Source organism: Cavia porcellus, unplaced genomic scaffold, assembly GCF_034190915.1.
Source record: "Cavia porcellus strain 051 isolate PalLab524CR breed Dunkin Hartley unplaced genomic scaffold, mCavPor4.1 scaffold_18, whole genome shotgun sequence".
Lineage (NCBI taxonomy): Eukaryota > Metazoa > Chordata > Mammalia > Rodentia > Caviidae > Cavia > Cavia porcellus.
Genome location: NW_026947501.1, coordinates 39,504,629 through 39,527,003, shown reverse-complemented (window position 1 = coordinate 39,527,003; position 22,375 = coordinate 39,504,629). Strand labels below are relative to the sequence as shown.

The 22,375-nt window shown below is 40.0% G+C and overlaps 1 gene segment (V, D, J or C); it reads left to right on the top strand.

Moving 5' to 3' along the window:
* The window catches only part of LOC111756565 (immunoglobulin kappa variable 2-29-like), a 160,980-nt gene extending 147,855 nt beyond the window's left edge, over positions 1–13,125 (top strand). Inside the window, 2 exon segments of the V gene segment in view lie at positions 8,496–8,533; positions 12,592–13,125. Coding sequence covers positions 8,496–8,533; positions 12,592–12,914 — 361 coding nt within the window.
* The last annotated feature ends 9,250 nt before the right edge of the window (positions 13,126–22,375 follow it).

The following is a 22,375-nucleotide window of genomic DNA, read 5'->3' as shown; positions in this document are numbered from 1 at the left end:
AATACATCAGTCCTCCTAGCATCAGGTATATCTATCACTTGATCATACCACAGCCTAATAGAAAGCAATTGAAAATAAATAATTCAAGCCTTAACCATTACAATTATTTTCAGCATCTATTTTACCCTCCTTCAAGCCTCAGAATATTATGAAACCTCATTTTCTATCTGATGGAGTCTATGGATCCACCTTTATCGCTGCCATAGAATTCTACAGTTTACATGTAATTATTGGATCTATATTCTTAACTGTATGTCTTTTTTGTCAATTACATTATCAGTTTACATCAAAACACCATTTTGGCTTTGAAGCAGCTGCCTGATACTGACACTCTGTTGATGTGGTATGACTATGTTTCCATTTACTAATGAGGTTCATGCTTTCTTAATGTGACCAACGATTGCTGACTTCCAATCAGTAGGCCTCAGAACATACCTCAGAGAAAGCAATAAACATTATAATCTCCCTGTTAATCTCCCTATTAATCAACTACTCCCTAACCCTTCTATTAGTCACAATTGCATTCTGACTTACCCAAATTAACACCAATACAGGAAAAAACAGTCTCTATGAATGCAGGTTTGATGCAACAGAATCTGCACACCTACCATTTTCAATAAAATTCTTCCTAATTGCTATTACTAATTGTTTGACTTAGAAATTGCCCTTTTACTTCCATTACCATGAGCATCCCAAATCAACAACCTTAACCTCATATTATTAGTCACACTAATATTAATACTAATCCTAACACTAGGACTAGCTTATGAGTGGACCCAAAAAGGCTCAGAGTGGCCCAAATATAGTAATTAGTTTAACTACAAAAACAAATGATTTCAACTCATTAGACTATGCTTTAATACATAATTACCAAGATGTCATCAATTCACTTCAACCTAATTATAGCTTATACTGTATCATTTCTAGGCACAATAATATATTTATCTCATATAACATCAACACTATTATGTTTCCACTATTTAATATCTTTCGCTATTCCCATTATCATATTAGTATTTTCTGCTAGGGCTTTCACTATTAGTCATAATTCCAAATACTTATGGAATTGATTATGCACAAAACTTAAACTTACTACAATGTTAAAAATTTTTATTCCTACAATCATACTTATCCCTACCACCTGATTATCTAACAAATCAATAATATGAACTAACACAACATCACACAGCCTGCTAATTGCATTAATTAGCTTAGCAGTTGTAAACAAACTTGACATCATTGGACAAAACTTTCACTTAACTTCTCCACTGATTCACTCTCCTCCTTGTTACTGATTTTGACAACATGACTTTTTCCCCTAATAACCAAAAACCTTCAGCTCCTCTGAAGCTGATCCATAGGACATCAAATGGGGAGGACATGATAAGCCAAGCAGCTGAATTACATGAAATGATAAAATAAGAGCAAAAGTAACCTGATCACTCTTGGGGTGAGCTCAAGGAGAATGTAGTTAAACAGACAGTGGATTTAATAAAATGACCAGTGAGCTTGCAAAAAGTGCCTCCAAAAAGTTGCAAACTAAGAAAAATGATCCAAAAGGTAAATTACTTGTTTAGCAAACAATTGAGAGTCCATGAAATGGTACCAAAGAGAAAATCAGCAAATAAAAAATTCTGTTGAAATTATAGGCAGCAGAAATAACCCACACTCGTGCTACCCTGAATGCACCTGATCTTGTCTGATCTCAGAAGCTAAGCAGGGTCAGGTCTGTTAGTATTTGGATCAGGAGAAATAACCAACATGAGGACAGTATCAGAATGCAAAGACAGAGCTGATGCATGTGACCATATACTCAGAGACACCTTAAAACAACATGAGAATGTGAAAAATGGTTTTAACAGCTGCTACATGATGCAAAGAGTAATCGGTGATGATCTGGAATGAATGACAAATCAGAAGATAGCATGAATGGCATAAAAAATCTGTTGACAGAAATTATTATCAGAAAATTTGTCAAATATGTAAAAGAATTTAAAATATAGATATGTGAGTCATATAGAATTCCAACATAGTTGTGATCAGAAAAGAACTTCTCCATGGCACATAATAGCCAGAATCTCAAGCTCTGCCTACAAGAATAGAGCTGAAAAGCTGTTAGAGAAAAGCAACAAATCACTTATAAGGGTGAACCCACCAGAATTACTACAGACTTCTCAACACAAATCCTAAACAACAGTAGAACTTGGAGTGAACTGTTTCAAGCCCTAAAAGAAAAGAACTTCCAACCCAAACTAATATATCCAGCCAACTACTTTTCAAAATTGATGGAGCACCTTAAAAAATTTATGACCACCAAAGCAGCATTGCAAAAGCTTCCTCTTGGAAGGAGACAATGAAGCCAACAATGCAGAAAAGTCTAATGAAATTAATATACCAAGTAAGGTAAGCATCTAGGCAGAAAGCAGGCAGCAGGAAAACTATGCCATGACAGGAATACGTAATAATCCTGTAATAACTCTCATTCTGTAATAATTCTCACTCTGAATGGTGTCAATTACCTATACCCAAGACCCAAACTGACAGGTTAGATAAAAAGAAAAAAAGAATTATATGATATACACAAGAAACACATTTAATCCAGAAAGAAACTCATAAATTAAATATCAAATGATAGAAAAATGTATTCCATGCAACAAGACACCCCAAAAAAGTAGGAGTAGCTATCATATTTTCAAACAAAGTAGATGTCAAACTAAAACTTATCAAAAGAGACAAAGAAAGTCCCAACATATTTGTCTTGGTTACTTTTTACTCGTTGTTGAGACAAAATACCTGATGCCCAAAGTTAGGGAAGAAAGGTTTATTTCTTACAGATTGGAGGTTTCGGGCCATACTTTGCTGGCTCCAAGCAGCAGGGTGGCATAGCAGGTGGCAGTTCAGGGCTGCAAGCAAAAGCAAAAGAGAGGGACCCACCTTCTTCTTGACTTTACACTGCCTCCATCCCTGGGCAGGTGAAACACTCACACAACCAATCCCAGTGCTAGACAATGAACCAATCACAAAGCTAGATTCAGTCACCTCCATGACTGAATGAGGCTTTGGGGGGATATTTAAATCAACCACAACAATACTGATAAAGGAATAATTCAACAAAAAGATAACAATTATTAATATTTATGCACTAAATACTGGTACTCCCGACTTCATAAAACAAACACTACTGAACACAAAAGATCAAATTAGCATCAACACAGTTATAGTACAAGATCAGGATATCACAGTACTACAAATAGACAAATTAACTAGATAAAAAGTCAACAAAAAATACTGTTGAGCCATTCTTTGAACAAATGCACTCAATAGGTATCTACCGAGTGTTCTATCCAACAATAGCAAAACATACATTCTGCTCAGCAGCACATAGGACTTTCTCCAAAAGAAACCAGCTACTAGCCCATGTGACATGCTTAAATAAATGTAAAAAGAATCAAAATTATCCCACGCATACTATCAAATCATAGTGCAATGAAACTAGAAGTCAATGACAAAAAAACTATGAAAATTATGCAAACACATGGAAATTATATAATATATTCTTGAATGATCAATGAGTCATAGAAGAAATCAAGAAAGAAATTAGACAGTTTCTAGAACCCAACAATAATACCAGTACAAGATACCAAAACCTATGAGACACAATGAAAGCAGTCCTAAGAAGGAAGTTTATAACTGTGAATGTCCACATTAAGAGAGAGAGAGTGAAAGAGAGAGAGAGCTGAAGTAAATAATTTACTAATGTACTTCCAGGTCTTAGAAAAACAATAACAATCCAAATTTAAAGCTAATACTGTACAAGGATGTAGATTAACAATGTCAGAGCAGACATTAATGAAATTGAGACTAAAAAACAATACCAATATCAACGAATCAAAAAGCTGGTTATTTGGCCAGGTATAGTGGTGCATTCCTGTAATCCCGACACTCAGGAGGCTGAGGCAGGTGGATCATTGCAAGTTCGATATCAGCGTGGGTTACAAAGTGAGACCAAGGCCAGCCTGAACTGCATAGCAAGACCCTGTCTCAAAAAGACCAAAAAACAAAAGAAGAAGAAGAAAGAGAGAAAGAAAAAAAAAGAAAAAGAAAAAGAAAAAGCTAGCTATTCAAAAGAATAAACAAATCCTTAGCTAGTCTTACCAAAAAAGAACAACCCATAGCAATGCAAATAGTAATAAAACAAACTGCAACACTGCCAATACAATGGTTTCGTGGGCTCACACATAGCACCCCCAAGCCAGACTACCTTGCCCACCACAGTCCCATCCAATATTCTATCCAATGAGTCTATCTAAGACATATACTCCACCTCACATCAACCAGGGAGCAAAACTAGGATGGCAGTAACAACACAATATGTCACAGGAAAATGGAGGAGGGCAGGAGCTCAACAGCAGAGCTTGAAGGGCTTCACTGGTCTCTCATGAGCCAGAAACCACAGCACCAAGTATGTAAATCTTCAAGTGTAGTCAACACTGACTCAATGGCTGTTGTCTCCTTCTTTCAAGGAAGCAGAAAAATATCTGCAGCTTTAACACAGAGCACCTGCTTCTTTCAGAGTGGGACAGAATCTCAAGCCATGTTTATGGCACATGCATTTGCACATGGCTGAAAAAGGGCTTTGCTTCTACTAGCACACTTTTCTTCAAGGATAAGTGGAGACAGTCATGAGCACGTAAAGAACCGGCTCTTTCTCAACTGATCTCTTTTATCTTCCTGAGCAATGGGGCCAGCCTTACTCCTTGGGGACCCAGGAGAGATACTGCTTTATGACACTCCATCTGGAAGAATGATAGCTGACCTGATTCTCAGCATTGCTGGATGTGGACTACAGTTTTCTCCTGTCCTCGTGAAATATCAGATGAGATACAGTAGAAATGACAATGTCACAGTCCAAGAAGCTCAGCTGAAGCAGAGTCACTTTGGACTCCCCTTGACTGGCAGGCTGGAAAGAGAGTATTAGACTACAACTTCAAGATGGATATCGGACACAAAGCCTTCCAAGCCAGGTAGGGAAGACGCCATCCCTCATATCATGCAGAAAACAAAATTGTGCTCTTTTGTTTCTGGAATGGGTGATTCCTGGTATGTTACTACTATGAGAGCAAACTCACCCCCCTCACCTTTAAAAAGGGTGACTAATTATGGCAAATAAAAGTCAAAATAGTGTTTCTGGAACTGTTAGAGGAACACTGAGGAACACTGCTAATCATACTGTGCTCAGTATGATTTAGATGTGTGCTTAGGCTTTCTCTCCCCCTCCACAAGCAGTGTAGAATTTATTCTGAGAACCTGACGGGGGCAGGGAGGACGGTTCAGATTGGAAGCCACTTCAGGGATGAGTTTTTTGGGATGCTCCCCACAAGTTTAGTCCATCTTCTCATGAATTGAATCTAAGAACCCCCGAGACTGTCTTGTTGACACTTTGAACCAATAATAACATGAAAAACCAATCTTATCAATGTCCATCGTGAACATTTTATGCAATCATTGACCCTAGCAGAGCTTTACAAATACTTCTGAGACATCTTTTGCCTTCCTGGGACTGGAATAACTTAAGGATTTCAACCAGTTCTCAGCAATCCATTTTATGGTACAGCATCACAACCCCATTCCTATCGGTCATTACTGTGTGCAGCCTAAGACTGCTCTACAATTGTCATCTGCTTGGATTGTTCATTTCAGAACTCCAGTTTACTCACTTGTCCCTCCCACAGCCAGCTCACCTTTCCCACACACATGCTCCAGCCCCAGGTGTAAAAGGTTACCTCCTACACAGAACCAGAGATCTTCTTACTTTTGTTGCATTCTGTTTGATGAAAAAAAAGTTTATAAAAAGACTTGTCATAAATGTGTGTGTTTCATTTTAAAGTTATATTTATACATTGCAAGTGGATATTGTGAATGTTATCAATGGTGGAATTTATTGTTTTTCAATAGTACACATTTTTTCTGAAAACCCTAAAATGAATGGATCCATATGATTTTTAAAAATCAAATAATCTACACTAAACACACAATAGAAAGAGGAAGTGTTGTTGATTCTCTGAAATCCTAGGAAATAATTGCTAAGCACAGTTTAAGTAGGTTTTAAGAGTCTGTATTTATATATACATATAATTGATCTCAATTGGATCATGATATTACACTTGATATTCTGCTCAGTGACCTACATTTTCACTCTTTCCTGTCACTGTGCAGAAACCTACTTCTCCTCGACTGCTCTGTGCGTCATTATAAAGCTTTATCAAAATATCACATACCCAAACTCCTACTGATAAACATTTTTTATTTTCACATTTTTTACTTTTTAAACAGAACTTTAAACAGAACCCTTATACATACATCTGGGCACATTTACACACTCATCTCCAACTCCAGGATGCTGTAAGGAGCATTTCCCCACCCAGTGTTCTCTTAACTCAAGGATAAGGGACTTTAGTCCCAATGTCTAATCTGACGTCCTGCTAAATACATGAGCTCTGAGTTCAGATCCCAGCTCTGCCATTTATTGTCATAAGTCAGTTATCTTAACTCTGTGCACACAAGTTTTCTCATTACACAGTAGAGGAAAATATTAGTTTCTAATTCACAGACTCTTGGCAATGATTAAACGTGGTAATCTATATAATATCTGGCATTTTGTAAGTGCTCAGTAAATGTCAACTTTTATGATTGATATTGCTTACATCTCTGAAGAGAAAAATAATTTTTAGGATCCATGTCGACTGTGGGCTTCATCAGTTATTTTGCACATTTAATTTCCACTTGCCAATTTCTCTCTTCTATCTCATCCTACCTCCTTTTTTTCCTCATCTTCGGGTGATATCCACCACTCATTCTTCTATTCAAGCAAACTAGCAAAGCTCCTAGGGACAGAATAAGCATACCTACTCTGAATCTTTATAATTACATTTATAATTTCTCTTGTAAAACTTACCATGTAATGGTCACTATTAATCTTTAGTCTATTATAATTTATCATATCTGGTCTATTTTGATTTTCAATTATTCATTTTTTCATTTATTCTGCAAATGTCTATTGCACATTTGTCAAGTGAAGATACCAGATTGCACCTCTCAAATAAAAGGCAAAATAGAAAACAGCTTACAGACCAGTAAGGAAGACACACTCTGACAACAGGTGAGAGCAACTGAGTGCTCTAGACTGACTGACCTTGTCTTTGTACTCTTCAAAGTCAACTCACCTGCTTGAGGACAATCTAGAGAAAATCTCTCTTGAGTTGTAACTTGAAGCGCAGTTAGCTGATTATAATTTAACCCAGGTGAACAAAAATGTTTCCAAGCACAGAAATGTTTTGTTAAAGCTGGAGGCCAGGGTAGAACTGTGGGAAGTGTGTGGAAAGGGGTGGAACTGAAGGTTAAGAGGGAACCAGTGAAGCTGGACTCACAGCAAAACAAGATCTTCAGTACTCTGATGAAGTTACTATAGGCAGGCCAGGGCACGCCATGATTCCTTGGTATCTCCAAAGACACTGCATACCCTGTTCAGCTCAGTGAGACCTCAGTGCTACTTGTCCTGTGACAATAGGCCAATCCTCCAAGTAAAGTCCACTTTTATCCTCTGTCTTTCTTCTTCTTGCTCCACATGTAACCCATAACTCAACTGCAAAATCCACTGCAAAGATATGAGTGATGATTTGATATATACTTAATCTGCCCCTTTTGAAACAATTCATCACATAGGAGAAGAAAGACATTATCTGAGAGAAGCTAGTGACTTTCATAATCATAACTGAATAAAGTTTATCATATGTGAAAGTCCTGTACCCCTCACCCTAAGAGAGAATAAAGAAATATTTTTTTAAATTTGCCTTGTTGCCTTTATAACTTAAATTCAACCTAAGTTTAAGTGAATAAGTAGCAAGCAGTCTAGATGTGGTAGGTTGCTGAAGAAAGGGACCATCATCCGTACCAACTATCGTTTTATAGAATTTTAGATCTCATCTAAGCAAACAAACAGTCACTGTCAGAGACGTCCGGAGCCTGCCACAGCTGTTCTAGAGAGGGGTTACGCTGTAGCAGCTGAGCCAAGCATCTGTTCCTCTCAGTGAGAGGGGATTTTGTACAGCCTGTTAATGCAGAGCTATCACTGTGGTGGACGTTCGGCGCTGGGACCAAGCTGGAAATCAAACGTAAGTGGAACCCTAACTCTTCTTTCTTTGTCTGTGTCTCATGGTCTCTGTGTCTGTGAAAAGATTTCTTAAGTGACTCTTAAACCAGGTTCTGACATCCTCAGTAGCACAGGAAAAGAGGAGGTCTGTAAACAAGCTTTGAGAATTGAGTGAATGTTTTCTATAAAGAGCAAGATTCAGTCATTTAGTGCAAATAACTTTTCTAAGTACTAGTTTGAAAAGTTTCCTGGGAGCCCACTGGCAGGCTGCAAGCACAGCCTTGTTCAGTGGTAGGAAGGGAAAGTCAGTTTTTGTATGGGAGGGAGGTAAGAGGAACCACTGTGTGTACACGTTCGGCGCAGGGACCAAGCTGGAAATCAAACGTAAGTATCTTTTCCAACTGATTCTTTACTGTTTCTGTCGGATTGATTTGATTTTCATTGCTTTTTTTGTGTTTCTTGGTTAGGTTGATGTTAGTTTGATATCAGGGATATTTCATTCCCAGATTAGATACTGGGAGGGGGGAAATGGCTCCACAGGAGGCTGCCTGTGGCCAGTTCTTGTGATTTTTAAAGCAAAATTACTAAGTTGGAGAAGGAGGCTTGTGGCCTCCTAGGGAGGTTTTTTGTAAAGGGAGACATTAGAAGGAATCACTGTGAAACACTTTTGGTGGAGGGACCAAGCTGGAAATCAAACGTAAGTATCTTTTCCAACTGATTCTTTACTGTTTCTGTCAGATTGATTTGATTTTCATTGCTTTTTTGTGTTTCCTGGTTAGGTTGATGTTAGTTTGATATCAGGGATATTACAAATTTCATTCCCAGATTAGATACTGGGAGGGGGGAAATGGCTCCACAGGCGGCTACCTGTGGCCAGTTCTTGTGATTTTTAAAGCAAAATTACTAAGTTGGAGAAGGAGGCTTGTGGTATCCTAGGGAGGTTTTTTGTAAAGGGAGACATTAGAAGGAATCACTGTGATTCACTTTTGGCGGAGGGACCAAGCTGGAAATCAAACGTAAGTACACTTTTTACTCAATTATGTGAGTTTTTAATCCTGTTGAGCCATCTGTGTGAGTTAGTGGTTATTTTTGGTCAAATGAACCATTCCTGGTGACCCAACAATAAGTAGAATGCCAGAAAATAACCAGTTTAAAATCTGAACAAAAAGAGTGTTAAGTTTGTGAGGAGAATAAGAGGTGTGGGGAGCCTGGGAAAGAAATGGCTGTTTTTATCTGAATTGACCTGCCTGGCCTGACCAGCCACAAGGAAAGGTTTTTGTTGAGGGGCAAATGTTAGAGGGATCACTGTGACTCACGTTCGGAGGAGGGACCCGCTTGGAAATCAAACGTAAGTGCATTTTCTTCATCCTTTTTCTTACGGAGTTATAAAATTTGGAGGATTTTATGTTTAGGGTGTGAGTTAAGGTCAATTCTGGAGAGAAGGGGTTTTTTCCCAAAAATCAAATGAGATAGATAGAAGGGCTGAAGAATCTGCTCATCACAAAGGAGAGAAAAGTATCAGTCAGTAGAAGGGGGCATCTCAGTTGCCAGATTTCCTCTGTTTATCAGTGAAGTGAGATTAGCAAAGGAAAAGAGCTTTGAGGGGAAAGGCAGTTGGTACTGTGGCTCCCCTTCAGCAGTACGGCAAGGCTGGAGCCAAAAGGTAGGTAACTTTTCTGTGTTGTATTCTGAAATTTAGGTCTAAATTGCCAGGCGTACTGACTTTTAGAGTCTTAAGTAGAAGTTTTATGGAGATGGGTAAATAAAGGCACTTCAGTTTGTTATCAAGGCCAAAAGTTAGACTCAGCCCCAAAAATGAATTTGGAGACAAAAAGATTAAACTGAGTTAAACTGAATGATTAGAAAAATATATCTACATGGGGTAGAAGAAAAGGGAACTTGGAACTGCAAAGACAAAAGTAAATTCATTTTTATTGAGTTTTACCAAAAATGTGTTGATTTCATTTATTTTAAATGATACAGAAAAGTTGAGAGATGTGTTTGTTAGCCTGTTTTCTCTTTTGCCTGGTCATTTTATAAGACAATGTTTAAAAGTAACAGCAGGCTCTAAAAAAAAATCAGTAAAAAGTGAGAAAAGTGTAGCTCTTTGCCATATAAAAGAGATGGCTTACTAATGCTCAGCGGCCATGTCGTTTTTAGAATCTAAAATGAGTGATAAATGGTCAAAAGGAGAGATTCTGTAAGAATAGGGTGTTCATAGATAAGTTCTTTTTAAAAATCTAATTTCTACGATAAGGTAAAGTCTTTCACAGGAAAAGCTTGATTTCCAAGAAACTTGTTTTTGATAAAAGAAAGTACATAGTTATATTTTTAGAGGGCTTGCAGGCTTGTAGGAAAGAATGTTAAAGATGATGTTCTTGTACTTAGCCCAGTTATTAGTTATGATTTTTTATACCGCCAAGAAGGCTGCGGCACCGCTAGCGCGGTCCGTTGACCACATGGCAGTCTTTGCCATGACTCAGTGACGCTGCTGGCAGTGCCACCGCGCCTCTGTGACAGTCGCCTGGCCGCTAAAGGCCATGGCAAACCCGCCTTAGCCTGCGTAACGGTGCAGCGGCTGACTGTCCGCGTACACAGTGATACAAACAATGCCACTAACGCAAAGAGAATAGGCCCGTGGCAGCCCCTGTGCCAGCAGGGGAAAACCAGGACGAAACTTATTTATTAAAGATTTCAGAAATCAAATTCACATTTTTATTATACCCTTTGAGGAAAATTTCCAATAAGGGACGATAAATAACAGAAAATTAATTTTAGTGACATAACATCATTTTATCAAGTTCACCTAAATAATAAAATTTCGATAGTAAAAGAAAGAAATGTACTATCTCTAACTCTTTAAGATAAAATTTATACCAGCAGAAATTGAATTTTATGCCAGTAACAGCCACTCAGGTTTTGGTCAATCCATTTAGAAATTCATATCAAATAGCACTATGGCATAGTAACTGAGAAAAAGTAACATGTTTTTTAATCTTCAAAAATTTAATGGTTTGGGAAGGATTATGTTTAATTCTAAAGAATATCTAATCATATATAAATGTGGTTAATGAAAACAATATAAATATATTTTTTAATACTCTAATTCTATGAGAAAATGTATAATCTTGTTATTTAACTGCATATATCTTAACTAGCTTAATAATTTGTTTCTGTTGTAGGAGGTTTCTTACCTCTCCTTGGTTTCAAAACTGATACTTGAGAAGGATTATTTTGGTCTAAACAACTTGCCAATACTATTTTAGGACCTTCTAAAATTCTTGTGAAACCATTTTTAGAACTATTTAACTGTTTTATGTTACTTTAAAACTATTTCAGGGTCTTTTAAAAATTCCTTTAAAGAATCTTAAACTCTTAAAAGCTAATGAGATAGCTTGAAATAATTTCCATAATTTCCAGATGGAAAATTCAAAGCTATCAAGAATTCGCCCACACAGGAGGAACTTCAGAGAATGTTTTTCTCTGCTTTTTTTCCAGAGTTCACATAATTTTAGTGTAATGCTTAATTTATATAATTATTTAGGAAAAATTGGTGACACAGGTTTAAAGAGAACAAAAATGTCAAAGACAAAAATGTAGTATATTATGTTGAGCTTCTAGTTTAAGCCTGAGGTTGGGTTTATTTTTTAAAACTTATTCGTGTACTATTGACTTCTCCCAACAAAGGATGCTTGATTTTTTATTTTAATTACTGTTCTCCCACCTGAGGGATTGCTTCCTCGCAGAGGGGAATTTCTAGGAGGCCAGCTGGCAGCTGCTCAAGGTCAGAAGTGAAGCTAGCCAGTTCCCCCCAGACAGGTGGCTGAGGTTACAGTTGACCCTTCTGGCCTGGCTAAAAATTTCCCCCTGTGGTCACAGGCAATCAGGCCGAGCTGAGACTTGCTTTCAGGACCTTATGAGCAGCAGGAGAGCTGCTGGCCTAGAGACCAGAGGTCTGTCTCTCCAGAGAGAAAGGGGCTGACGCCCACCAGGCACAGATGCAGAGATTGGAGCTGTCCCCACTATGCCAGGAGGAGCCCAGGGGAGCCTGACTTTACAGCACAGACACTGGGGGAGGAATAGGAAGGATACCCCACCTTCTGCTGCCTTATCTTCTCTTGTATAGAAGAGTCAGGACCTGTGTTGATGACTAAGCTCTAGAGAGCCTGTTTTCTTTGCCTGAAGCAGTGAGCCATCACAGATGGCGGGAAAGAAAAGTGACTTCAGAAAAGCAGGCCAGGAGGTCTCAAAATGACTACAAAGAGTACAAGCACAATTTAGAACTTTTAGGGGGAGAGGAATTAGGAAAGAACTCCATGTGCTTCCTAGCCTTGCTGTGCTGCTGTGCATGATAAGTGTCCTGTTCTGTGTGTCTGTCTCCAACCAGCCAAGAGGATGCCTACATGGTTATTTCAACCTACCCCCTGTGCTTCCTTCCTCAGGGAGTGTGCAGAAGCCAACTATCTCCCTCTTCCCTCCATCATCTGAGGAGGTGACAGCTGGAAGTGCCTCAGTTGTGTGCTTCATTAATAGCTTCTATCCAAGAGACATCACCGTCAAGTGGAAGGTGGATGGCTCTGAACGCTCACAAGGCATCCTGAACAGTTACACAGATCAGGACAGCAAGGACAACACCTACAGCCTCAGTAGCACCCTGGCGCTGACGGCTTCAGAGTACAATCAGCATGAGAGGTACACCTGCGAGGTCTCCCACGCTGGCCTGACCTCACCCGCTGCCAAGACCATCAACAGGAGCGAGTGCTAGAACCAGAGGTCCCACAGCAGCACCACTGCCTGCCCCTCAGGCCCACCCAGCCTGGAGCTTCCTCCTCAGATCCCCAGCCCTTTTCCAGAGAGACCCACCCCTCACAGTCCTCCTCCAGCCTGCTCTCCACTCGCCCTCCCCTCCCCCTTGGCTTTAATCATGCTGATTCTTGGGGGAAACAATCAATAAAGTGAATCTTTGCACCTGAGAACCTTCTCCTGATTCATTTTTTAAGGTTATGCATTGCTTTTACTATTACCTCATTTCTTATCTAAGGGATTAGATACATTTATTTGTCTTAAAATGCAGCACTATTTATAGAAATCATTCTCCATTCTACCCTACCCTACTGCCACAAGACACTCCTCTTCGACACCACCCGCCACCTACTGACATATCCCTCCCCTGGGCCATAGTAGGAAAGGCTTTCTTCCTTGTTTTCCCTTCCTTAGGATACTTCACAGTTTTTAACAGTGACAGTCACATGTCCTTTGATCCAATTCAGCCTACCCTGAGAACCTAACACAGCAAATTTTTCAAAAGAAGAAATCAGCTAGGAGAGTCACTCATTGCAATATGATATACAATAACAGAACAATGAAAACAATCCATGGACATGCAATAGGGAATTGTCTAAGTCCAGCACAGTACTGGACCTGATGGAATATTGTGCCTTCATTATATTTTTAAACGTGCATTGAGGAATGATTCTTATCTGACAAAGATGATACCAAGTGTTTTCTACAATCTATTTTCATTCTCACTAAACTGTAAGGTTAAATATATTCACTAAAACGTTGGGCAGTAAAAGCTATAAAGCTAAAAGATGTACATTTTTTACACCCATAAACCCCACTCCTAAGTGACTAAGTGTCCCTGTTCTCAAAAGAAAAAATATGCAATAATGTTCAAGAGTGTTCACTTATAAAGCTGAAAACTGGAAATACCAAAGTGTTTATTAATAGCAGGAGAGGTCTTTAAATTATGGTATATTTACAACTGAGCTACTTTTTAGCAAGGAGAATTACAAACTACAAGTACCTCTAATGGCAGAAGTGACTCCCATAAACATAAGCAAAGAAACACACAAAAGAAAAATTCTTATGTTTTCATTCATATAAAGTTAAACAGAAGGCAAAAGTAAAATCAGAGATAGGGAAGGAGGTGAGGTATGGTGGGGATGATGGGGTGAGTTAGCCCTGGGAGGGGACCAGACAGGGCATCTCGTGTTTTGATAACACTGTCCTTCGGTGAGGGACATGTCACTCTGCGAAAACAACTTCAGTTGTACAATTAGCATCTGTGCACTTTTCTGTACATGTCTGTATGTGTCTTATACTACTTCCAAATGAGTTCATATAAAAGTGTGTTATACCCAGTTTATAGAGAAGAAAGAGTCAAAGGTCAAGGCCAGGTGACTGATAAGTGGGTCCCCCGGACCCAACCTCCACTTTGAGCCTTATACGTTCTGCCTTCTAAAGCTCCAGGTGCAGCACAAAATGAGGATCAGAAAGCCTGCTGCCTCCCTGGGGTCTCCTTCTCCATCCTCCTAGTTAGGCACATATATAAAAATAGAATGGAGCATCCCTTCAGCAAAGAGAAAAAGGACAGAAGTAACCTTGTCCAGGCAGTGGAAACCACTGTGTGACAGATAATATTTGGGAATTGGGGTGAGGCATGTTTAACACCAAGTCTCCTCCTCTCTTCTGTGTGGGCCCCTGGGGTGGCCTGTTCCACTCATGCACCCAACACACACTTACCACACACCTTTCTCAGCCTATACTCTGAAGGACATGCAGAAACAACTCCCCTTGTTAATTTATAATCCAGTTTTCCTACTCTTTTCTTTTTTGTTTTGTCAGTACTGGAGCACTGAGGGGGAAATTCACTGAAAAACTGGATAGGGAGGCAGGCTGCCTTCCTGAATCTCAGGAATATTTGTTATTATCAAAACTTTGGAAGTCTGAAGAGTTTACAAAGTCTCAGTAATGTCCCTTCAAATGAGATGAACTTGTTCACCCATCTTTGCGTGCCAAATGGAACGCCAAAGGCATCTCCAATCTGGCTATAAATCTGAAGCAAGCCTCTTGCGAAGTGAGACTCTGAAGCTAGATCCACTAGGGCCCAAGCAAAGGTTGAACAGTGTCTTTCAAAAGGACATGTTCAGCTCCTAACTCCAGGTTCTCCAAAAATATGACCTTATGTAGAAAATGGGTCTTTGTGGGTTTAATTAAGTCAAAGTGGGATCATACTGAAGTGCTGGGAAGGAGGCAGTGAAATTGGATTGCTCGTGCCTTGATGGTGGGAATGTGAAATGATAATACAGCTCTTGAGAATACATGGTTTATTGCTAGAAAAATTAAAATATATCTGCCAAAAGTCCTAGAAACTGCACTTGTAGCCATGTAGCCCCAACAAATGAAAATTTATGTCCATACAAAAACCTATACATGATTGTTTCAGCAGCTCTATTTTCATAGCTAAAAAGAAAGGAGACAAGAACATGTCCCTCCATACGTAGCTGGTCAAACAAATTTGTGATATGTGCATAACATGGAATCTGTGAAGCAGTATTCAAGAATGAAGTAAGGATTCATGCAACCTTTCAGATAATTGTCTTGGGTATTGTACTCAGTGAAAAAATCCAACCTCGCAGGATCATACACCCTGTGCTTGCTTCTATGGATATTTTGAAATGAAAATTATAGAGAGCGAAGACAGATTACTGGTCCCCAGGGGTGGGAATAGTGGAGAAAGGAGAGTGAATATGACTATAAATGAGCTCATGGGAGACCTTTGAAGTCGTGGAATAATTCTGTATCTTAATCGCATGCATCTAAATATGTGATAAAAATGATGTAGACTATACACACATATTGTACCAACATTAGGGTCTCAATTTAGGAGAAACTGGGTGGAGGTCACACCATACCTCTCTGTTCTATGTTCCACTTTTGCAGTTTTCCATGCATCTAAGATTATAATACTCCAAAACTCAAAGTTGAAAAGGAAGGTGAGGTCACATTGGATTAGGGTGACTGCTAAATCCAATGTCTGGTTTTCTCATGTGAGGAAGGAGATTGGAGATACGAGGTCATGTGTCCTTGAATGTAGTGACTGGAGTGACACAGATGACAGCCAGTGAACGCTAGGGACTTGTTGGAGCCACCAGAAGCTGGGGAAAGATGTGCCATGGCTTATCCCTTAGAGCCTCCAGAGAAGAAAACACACCTGTCATACTTTGATTTCAACTCTGGTATCACCTTCTCTCCAGTGCTATGACAGAACAAACTTCTGCTGTTGGAAGCCCCAATTTGTGGTATTGTGTTAAGGCAGAAATTAATACAAGGCAGACTGCAGGAAACAGCACTTCCTTCTCCACCGATGCGTGGGCCTCATAGCTTTCATCCCCTCTGAGACGGCTGGCCACTCCGCAGCTCTGCAAGGTTTTCAAATCCAGAAAGTTCAGGTCAACATGAATTAAACACAACTGGGCAAGAGGTCCAGGCTGCATCTCTTGAGAAGCAGCCACTCCTTGACTCTAAACATGAACCATGGAATCAGAAAGCCCTCACCTGCCGTGGAGAGCATGTTGGGTCCCGTGGGGGCAGTGAGCAAGTCCCTGAACCTGTGTAGGCCTCACTTTTTCACCTGTAAGGTGCAGATAATGATGGCAATAATTTGATGGGTTAAAGAAATCAAATTATAAAGAAGAACAAATGCAAAGATGTGCCGTGGGTTCCTATTCTAAGTTCAGTGAGGGGCGGATATTGAATGAATACACTACTTCCACTGATCCTCAGTGTGCTAACTTTAGTTCCAAACCTGTAAGTCCTGTGGTAGATTTAAGACAGGAATGAGGAAAGAGATGAAACAGAAAGAAAAGGAAAAGAGAAGAAATTCAACAGAAAAACAGACAAAGAGGAGAGACCAAAAACATTGTAAAGATACAGCAAGCTAGGTGTATAAATTTAAAAAAAGTTTACAGTAGAAGACATATTGCCATGAATAACCCTCAAAATACTTCTCATTTCTAACACATTTATCCCATTGTTCTTACAGTTTTCTGAAGCAGTTCTGGGAATCCTCCCTTGTGAATATATTTAATTGTGATATCACGGTCACCTTAACATCCTGAACTGGCTCAGCTTTCATGGTCATTTTGACTGTGGGGAAGAGCTAGAAGTTGGACAGTGCCAGGTCTGGTGAATAAAGTGGATGAGGACACAGAGTTATGATTAAGAGGCTGCCTTTCTGTGGGGTGACCCTTGGCAGCAGCATTCATTGCATTGATTTTTTTAAAGACATGGTTTACTATGCAATGCTGGCTGACTTTGAACTCACAATGTAACCCAGGATGGGCTCAAACTCTCAGAAATCCTCCAGCCTCAGCCTCCTTCATGCTGGGATTACAGGTATGCAGCACCACACCTGGCACTCATTTCATTTTTGATTGCACCCTGTAGAGCCATGAAGAAGGCTTCAGAACTGGTTCAGGAAGTGGCAATAGTGATAGGATAACTATGTTTGAAATGAAGGGAAATATTTTAAGATGATTAATGGCAATATGTATTATTGTAATACATTTTTAAAATTTAAAATCACTGTATATTTTAATCACCTCATATTTCAATTTATTTCTCACAACCATCTAATAAAATACTCTTTCCTTTAAGATGAAAAACCTGATGTATGTGGATGAGGATATAATAGAAAAAGAAAATTATGAGGTTGAGATGATAAATTTTTAGTACATTGATTTCCCTGAAAAGAAAAAAAAATTTTAAAAAGATGAGTTAAACTGAGGCACAAAAATCAAGTATTTTGTTATTCTGATGTGCAAACTTAATGGCAACCACTACAAAGTGGCTCTGAGCAGGATTTAAAGTTAAGTGGCTTTCTACGTTTATCTGTGAGTCTGTCCTAGGCCTCGGCCCCTTGCCTGGCAATGGGAGCTGATTCATACATAGTAAGTGAACTTCTATGAATCACAGGTCCTGGCTGAGGCCTGTAGTGGCCTGTGAGGCCAGAGATACCTCAAAGGGCAAGATGAGGACACAGCAGAAGACACTTAACTCCAACCCCAATTAAGTAGATAGAGACCGCAGCTGTGGGTCTCTCACTCCGCTGTCTCACTCTCACCATAGATGTCATCACAGAGATAAGACGGTTCTCTTAAATTGGCATAATTCACTAGTTGGAGAAGTCTTTGAAGTGACTCCCAAGGTCCTGCTCAGTTCCCACACTTTCCTCAGTATCCTCTCTCTTTGTTTGAAAAACCTGATAAATATGAGCTGCCCAGAGAAGCTCTTTGCCTCAGACCCCAGAGTCTTGAACTCTGCTAGAGGGTTTTGATCCTCCTGAAGCCCTAAAATCATAGCCCTTGTCTTATTTATTTAAGTCTTCTCTGTACACTCATTTGGAAGATTGGGGGTCTTGGCCAGGTCCTCGACACAAAGTCACAAATGCTGTGGGAAGGGTGGCCAACATTTACTCTCCACTTCTCTCCAGGCTCAGGATAAAAGTTTGCTTGACTCCTGGTGGTGACCACCTTGTGCACAGCCTGTGATGGGAGAGTGCACAGTCTCTGGCCTGTATCCTAGTGACTTTGCCTTAGGTCTTTCCACAGCCATTCCAACCAACAGCATGATAAGAATGTTTGGGTCTCCCTTGCTAACTTGCATAAAAGCCTCTTCCTCCTTCCCCAACACAGGCACTGGCTCAACTGCCCCCTGATACGGGAAGATGAAAAGGCCTGATGTGACATGGGCTCTCTTGAAGTCAGTTGCAAGACAGAGCTAAGAGAGTTGTTAGACCAAAAAAAACTGAAACGTTAGGGCTTGCAGTTCTCAGTGCCCAGTGCACAATATAAAGTCAAACAAATGAACACCTCTGTGGCTTCCTCCTTCCTTTCTTGTGTCATTTCCTATACTCCATCAGTTGTCCATTGTTTCCCCTTTTCCCTCTTCTATCTCCTCTCACTTCTCAGCTTCCATCATCCTGTCCCCTTCCTTTCATCTTCTCCAAATGAATATCTTCAGCTTACTGACTTGCCCAAGGACTTGTCAGAGAGTAAATGGAAAGCTACAGCTCGCTGGAAGCCAGAGGATCTTACTCTGAAGTCTAGATATTAGAGCTAGAAGAGGACTTCAAGGTCGCAAATGCCACTCTGGGTCTTACTGACAGAGAGGGGAAATCATGTGCCTGGAGTTACCTGGCGATATGTGGGTGACCAAGGGGAGTGGCAAGAGGAGGAGAGCAGTTGAACTGCCTCAGTTTTGTGACATTAACATTAACTGTTTTTCTAACCCTGTTGCCCACCCTCAGGAATCTGTAAATTTTCATACTGTGTGGTGAACTCTATGTCATCTGTCAAGATATTTTTACTGCTTTATAATCGATATCCAACTCTGTGCCATGGGCATAGACCTGCCTTTTTTCTTTTGGAATGATTACTGTCTCACACTCTTTAAGTTAGACAACATGCTATGGAGAAATAAGGAAAATTTTCCCTGAATTCACACCCAGCACTTGAGCAGGGATTAGAATAAATATTCATGAGAGGACTTGTTCTAGTGCCACTGCCTTCATTGTGCAGATGAGAAACAGGCAGAGGGACCCTTGTATCAGACTATCCAGCTCCAAAAGGTGAAGCTTGTGTAACCTGACAGTTCAGCTAACCCTTGTTACCGCTCTGTCTCCATAAATGACCTCGCTCCTTTTGCTTATGAGTGTGGAGACATCAATTAGGACAATGGCAGTCTTAGTTACATAATCGCAGAGGAACATAAATACACTTGGACTCAAATTTTTATAAGATATGAAGTATTTTATACAGATAGAAGGAAGTAGGCCTTATATATTTATAAACACATATTTACATAACATGAACTATGATGTAGGAAACGGGAAGAAGGTAAAGCATTGCAATGTGCCCCACACACGTGAGTGATAGTGGAAATATAAAGCAGTGTGAGACGGGATCACAGTTCCTGCCATTAATGCTCTTACAATCTAATTAAATAGTCAAGTGATACATAAAGAAAGTAAAACAGTCTCATAAAACAATAACATTAGATCCATGATTGGCATCAGGAAATGGGAACCATCATGACCACTAATCTAGGAACCTGAATTCCAATGCATTCTGTCATTTGGTCAGTGTTGACTGGATGTCCAAAATGTTTCAGGCACTGTCTTAGATGGATGGTGTCTTGGATGCTGAGGTAGAGCAAACTTATAAAGGTGGATCTGCATCCAGTGTTCACAACTCCTTGCTGCAGGGATGAGGGGCAGGTCAAATAGGGTCACACAAAGAATTTCTTTTGACTCTGAATGAGATGAGGGTTGGTAGTTTTGAGTAATATAGTCTTACCTCACTTATGTAGAACAAGCTTCTCTGGATTCTTTGATAAAAATAAATGTTCAGGAGTAAATAGGAGAGGGCTCCAAGCAATAGATGACACCGCTATGAAAGTCAGCCGGCTATGACCCACTACAGGGTGAACATGAGGAAAGAGAGAAAGAATTCAAGCACCAACCCAAGGTTTTTGGCTTGAGGAATTAGAAGGATCAAATTTCTTTCACTTCAGTGAAAAAGCCTGTGGAAGGCATGGGTTTGGATGAAAAGTCCAGGATTTTTGTGAATAGTATGAGTGAAGAATTAAGGTTCTTTCTTTTCTGTATGGATATGCAGCTGCTCTAACACCATTTGTTCCAAAGATGTTCTTTTCCATCATCATTTTGCTTTGGCACTTTCGTAGAAAACATATTGGCATTATAAGTTCTACTGACATATCTAAGCCCACTGCATCATTCCACTGAGCTACCTGACTATCCTCAGGCCAGTGCATGCTGTCATGATTAACTCAGCTTCAAGAACTCTGTCTTGAGCACACTGAGTCTGAGATTCCTGATAGAAAACCAAGTGAATGGGTCAGGTGACCAGTTGGATATACAAAGTCTAAAATTCAGGAGAGGGGTGAGTGTTGTATACAAAAATGTCATCACCATACAGACGGGGTTAAAAGCCATCAGACTGGGAAAGAGACCCTAGCAAGGATGCACAGATGGAGAAATGCAAGCATTGAGCTGGGAGACACTGATATCAATGAGTGGGAAAGATGAAGAGTCTGGAAAGGATCAGGCAGAGAACAAAGAGACTGATGTTGCCCTGGGACTCCAAGAGAAGAAATATTGCAAAGAGGACAATTGTTCCATTGTCAGCTGATGGCAACAGATCAGCCAAGAAAAGAAATGAAAGTGGACCACTGGACTAAGCAATGGAGTGATTATTAATGAACTAGATGAGAGCTGTTTTGTAGAATGGCAGAGGCAAAAATCTGATGAGAGTGTTTAAAAGAAAATGGGCACAAACAAATTGGAGATGGTGTGGATGAAGAGTTCTTTCATCTGGAAAAGTATAGAGGAATGTCAGAGGGTGTCAATAACTGGGTCTATGGAAAGTATATTTTAAGCTGAGAGAAAAGACAGTATTTTTGGATGCTGATGAGAATAATCCAGTAAAAAGGGAGAATGCAGGAGAAAGAAAAGAAAATTGCTAGAGCGCTGTCCCTGGGCATGGAGGAAGGCACAGGTTCAGGTGTTGCCCTTTGCTAGACAAGGACACTTCACCATGATGACAGAAGAGAAGGGAGTGTCCCGGGCACAGGGGCATAGATGCTTACAGCTGTGCTGCAAACTGTTCACGGCTTCACGAATGAACATGTGGACTTTGATTTTGTAAACGTAGACATTTGGAAGGTCTGTAGATTGGTTTAAACAAATAAAGACTAGGCAGAATGATGCTAAGAGAAGATGGGGAAGAAGAAAGATCTCACAAAAGAATCTCCTTACCATGTTCCAGGTGGTTTCTCTTTGGCTCCACTGGCTGCCTGTTTCTTATAAGATCCTCCAAACACATCCCCACAAGAAGACTTGTTTTTCTAATTTCTCCCCACACCGGCCACCTCTCTGTCCTTTTTCCTAGTCCTCTTGCCATTTGCAGATGTCCTCCCTTCTCTCTCCCTATCCGCCTCCTTCCTCCTGCTTTTCTCTCCAGTTCCTCTTACCCTTCTTACTTCATCTACCTCCCAAGCTCTTTTCAGGGATGTGCAGCCCTCATGACTCCTACTATGTGGCTGGGAATTTTTATGAGATATTCCATCTCCCAATCTTGACTAGAATCTGTTGTATTCCTAAGGCTACAAGGTCCTCCACATAGTGGGAAAAAAAGAAATGACAGAGAAGAGGGGTCAATGGAATGGGGAAGAGAGAAGAGAAGAGAGGGTGACATTCACTAGCACGTCCCCTGTGTGACTGCCTTTGATTCTCATCTCATACACTGAGGTCTTTTTTAGTACCCTTACTGCATAGATGAAATATGAAGGCTAAGGAAGTTTTTATAGTGTGCTTAGCATTACAGAGCTTAGCAATAAGAGGTGGGATCATAGCTGGACATG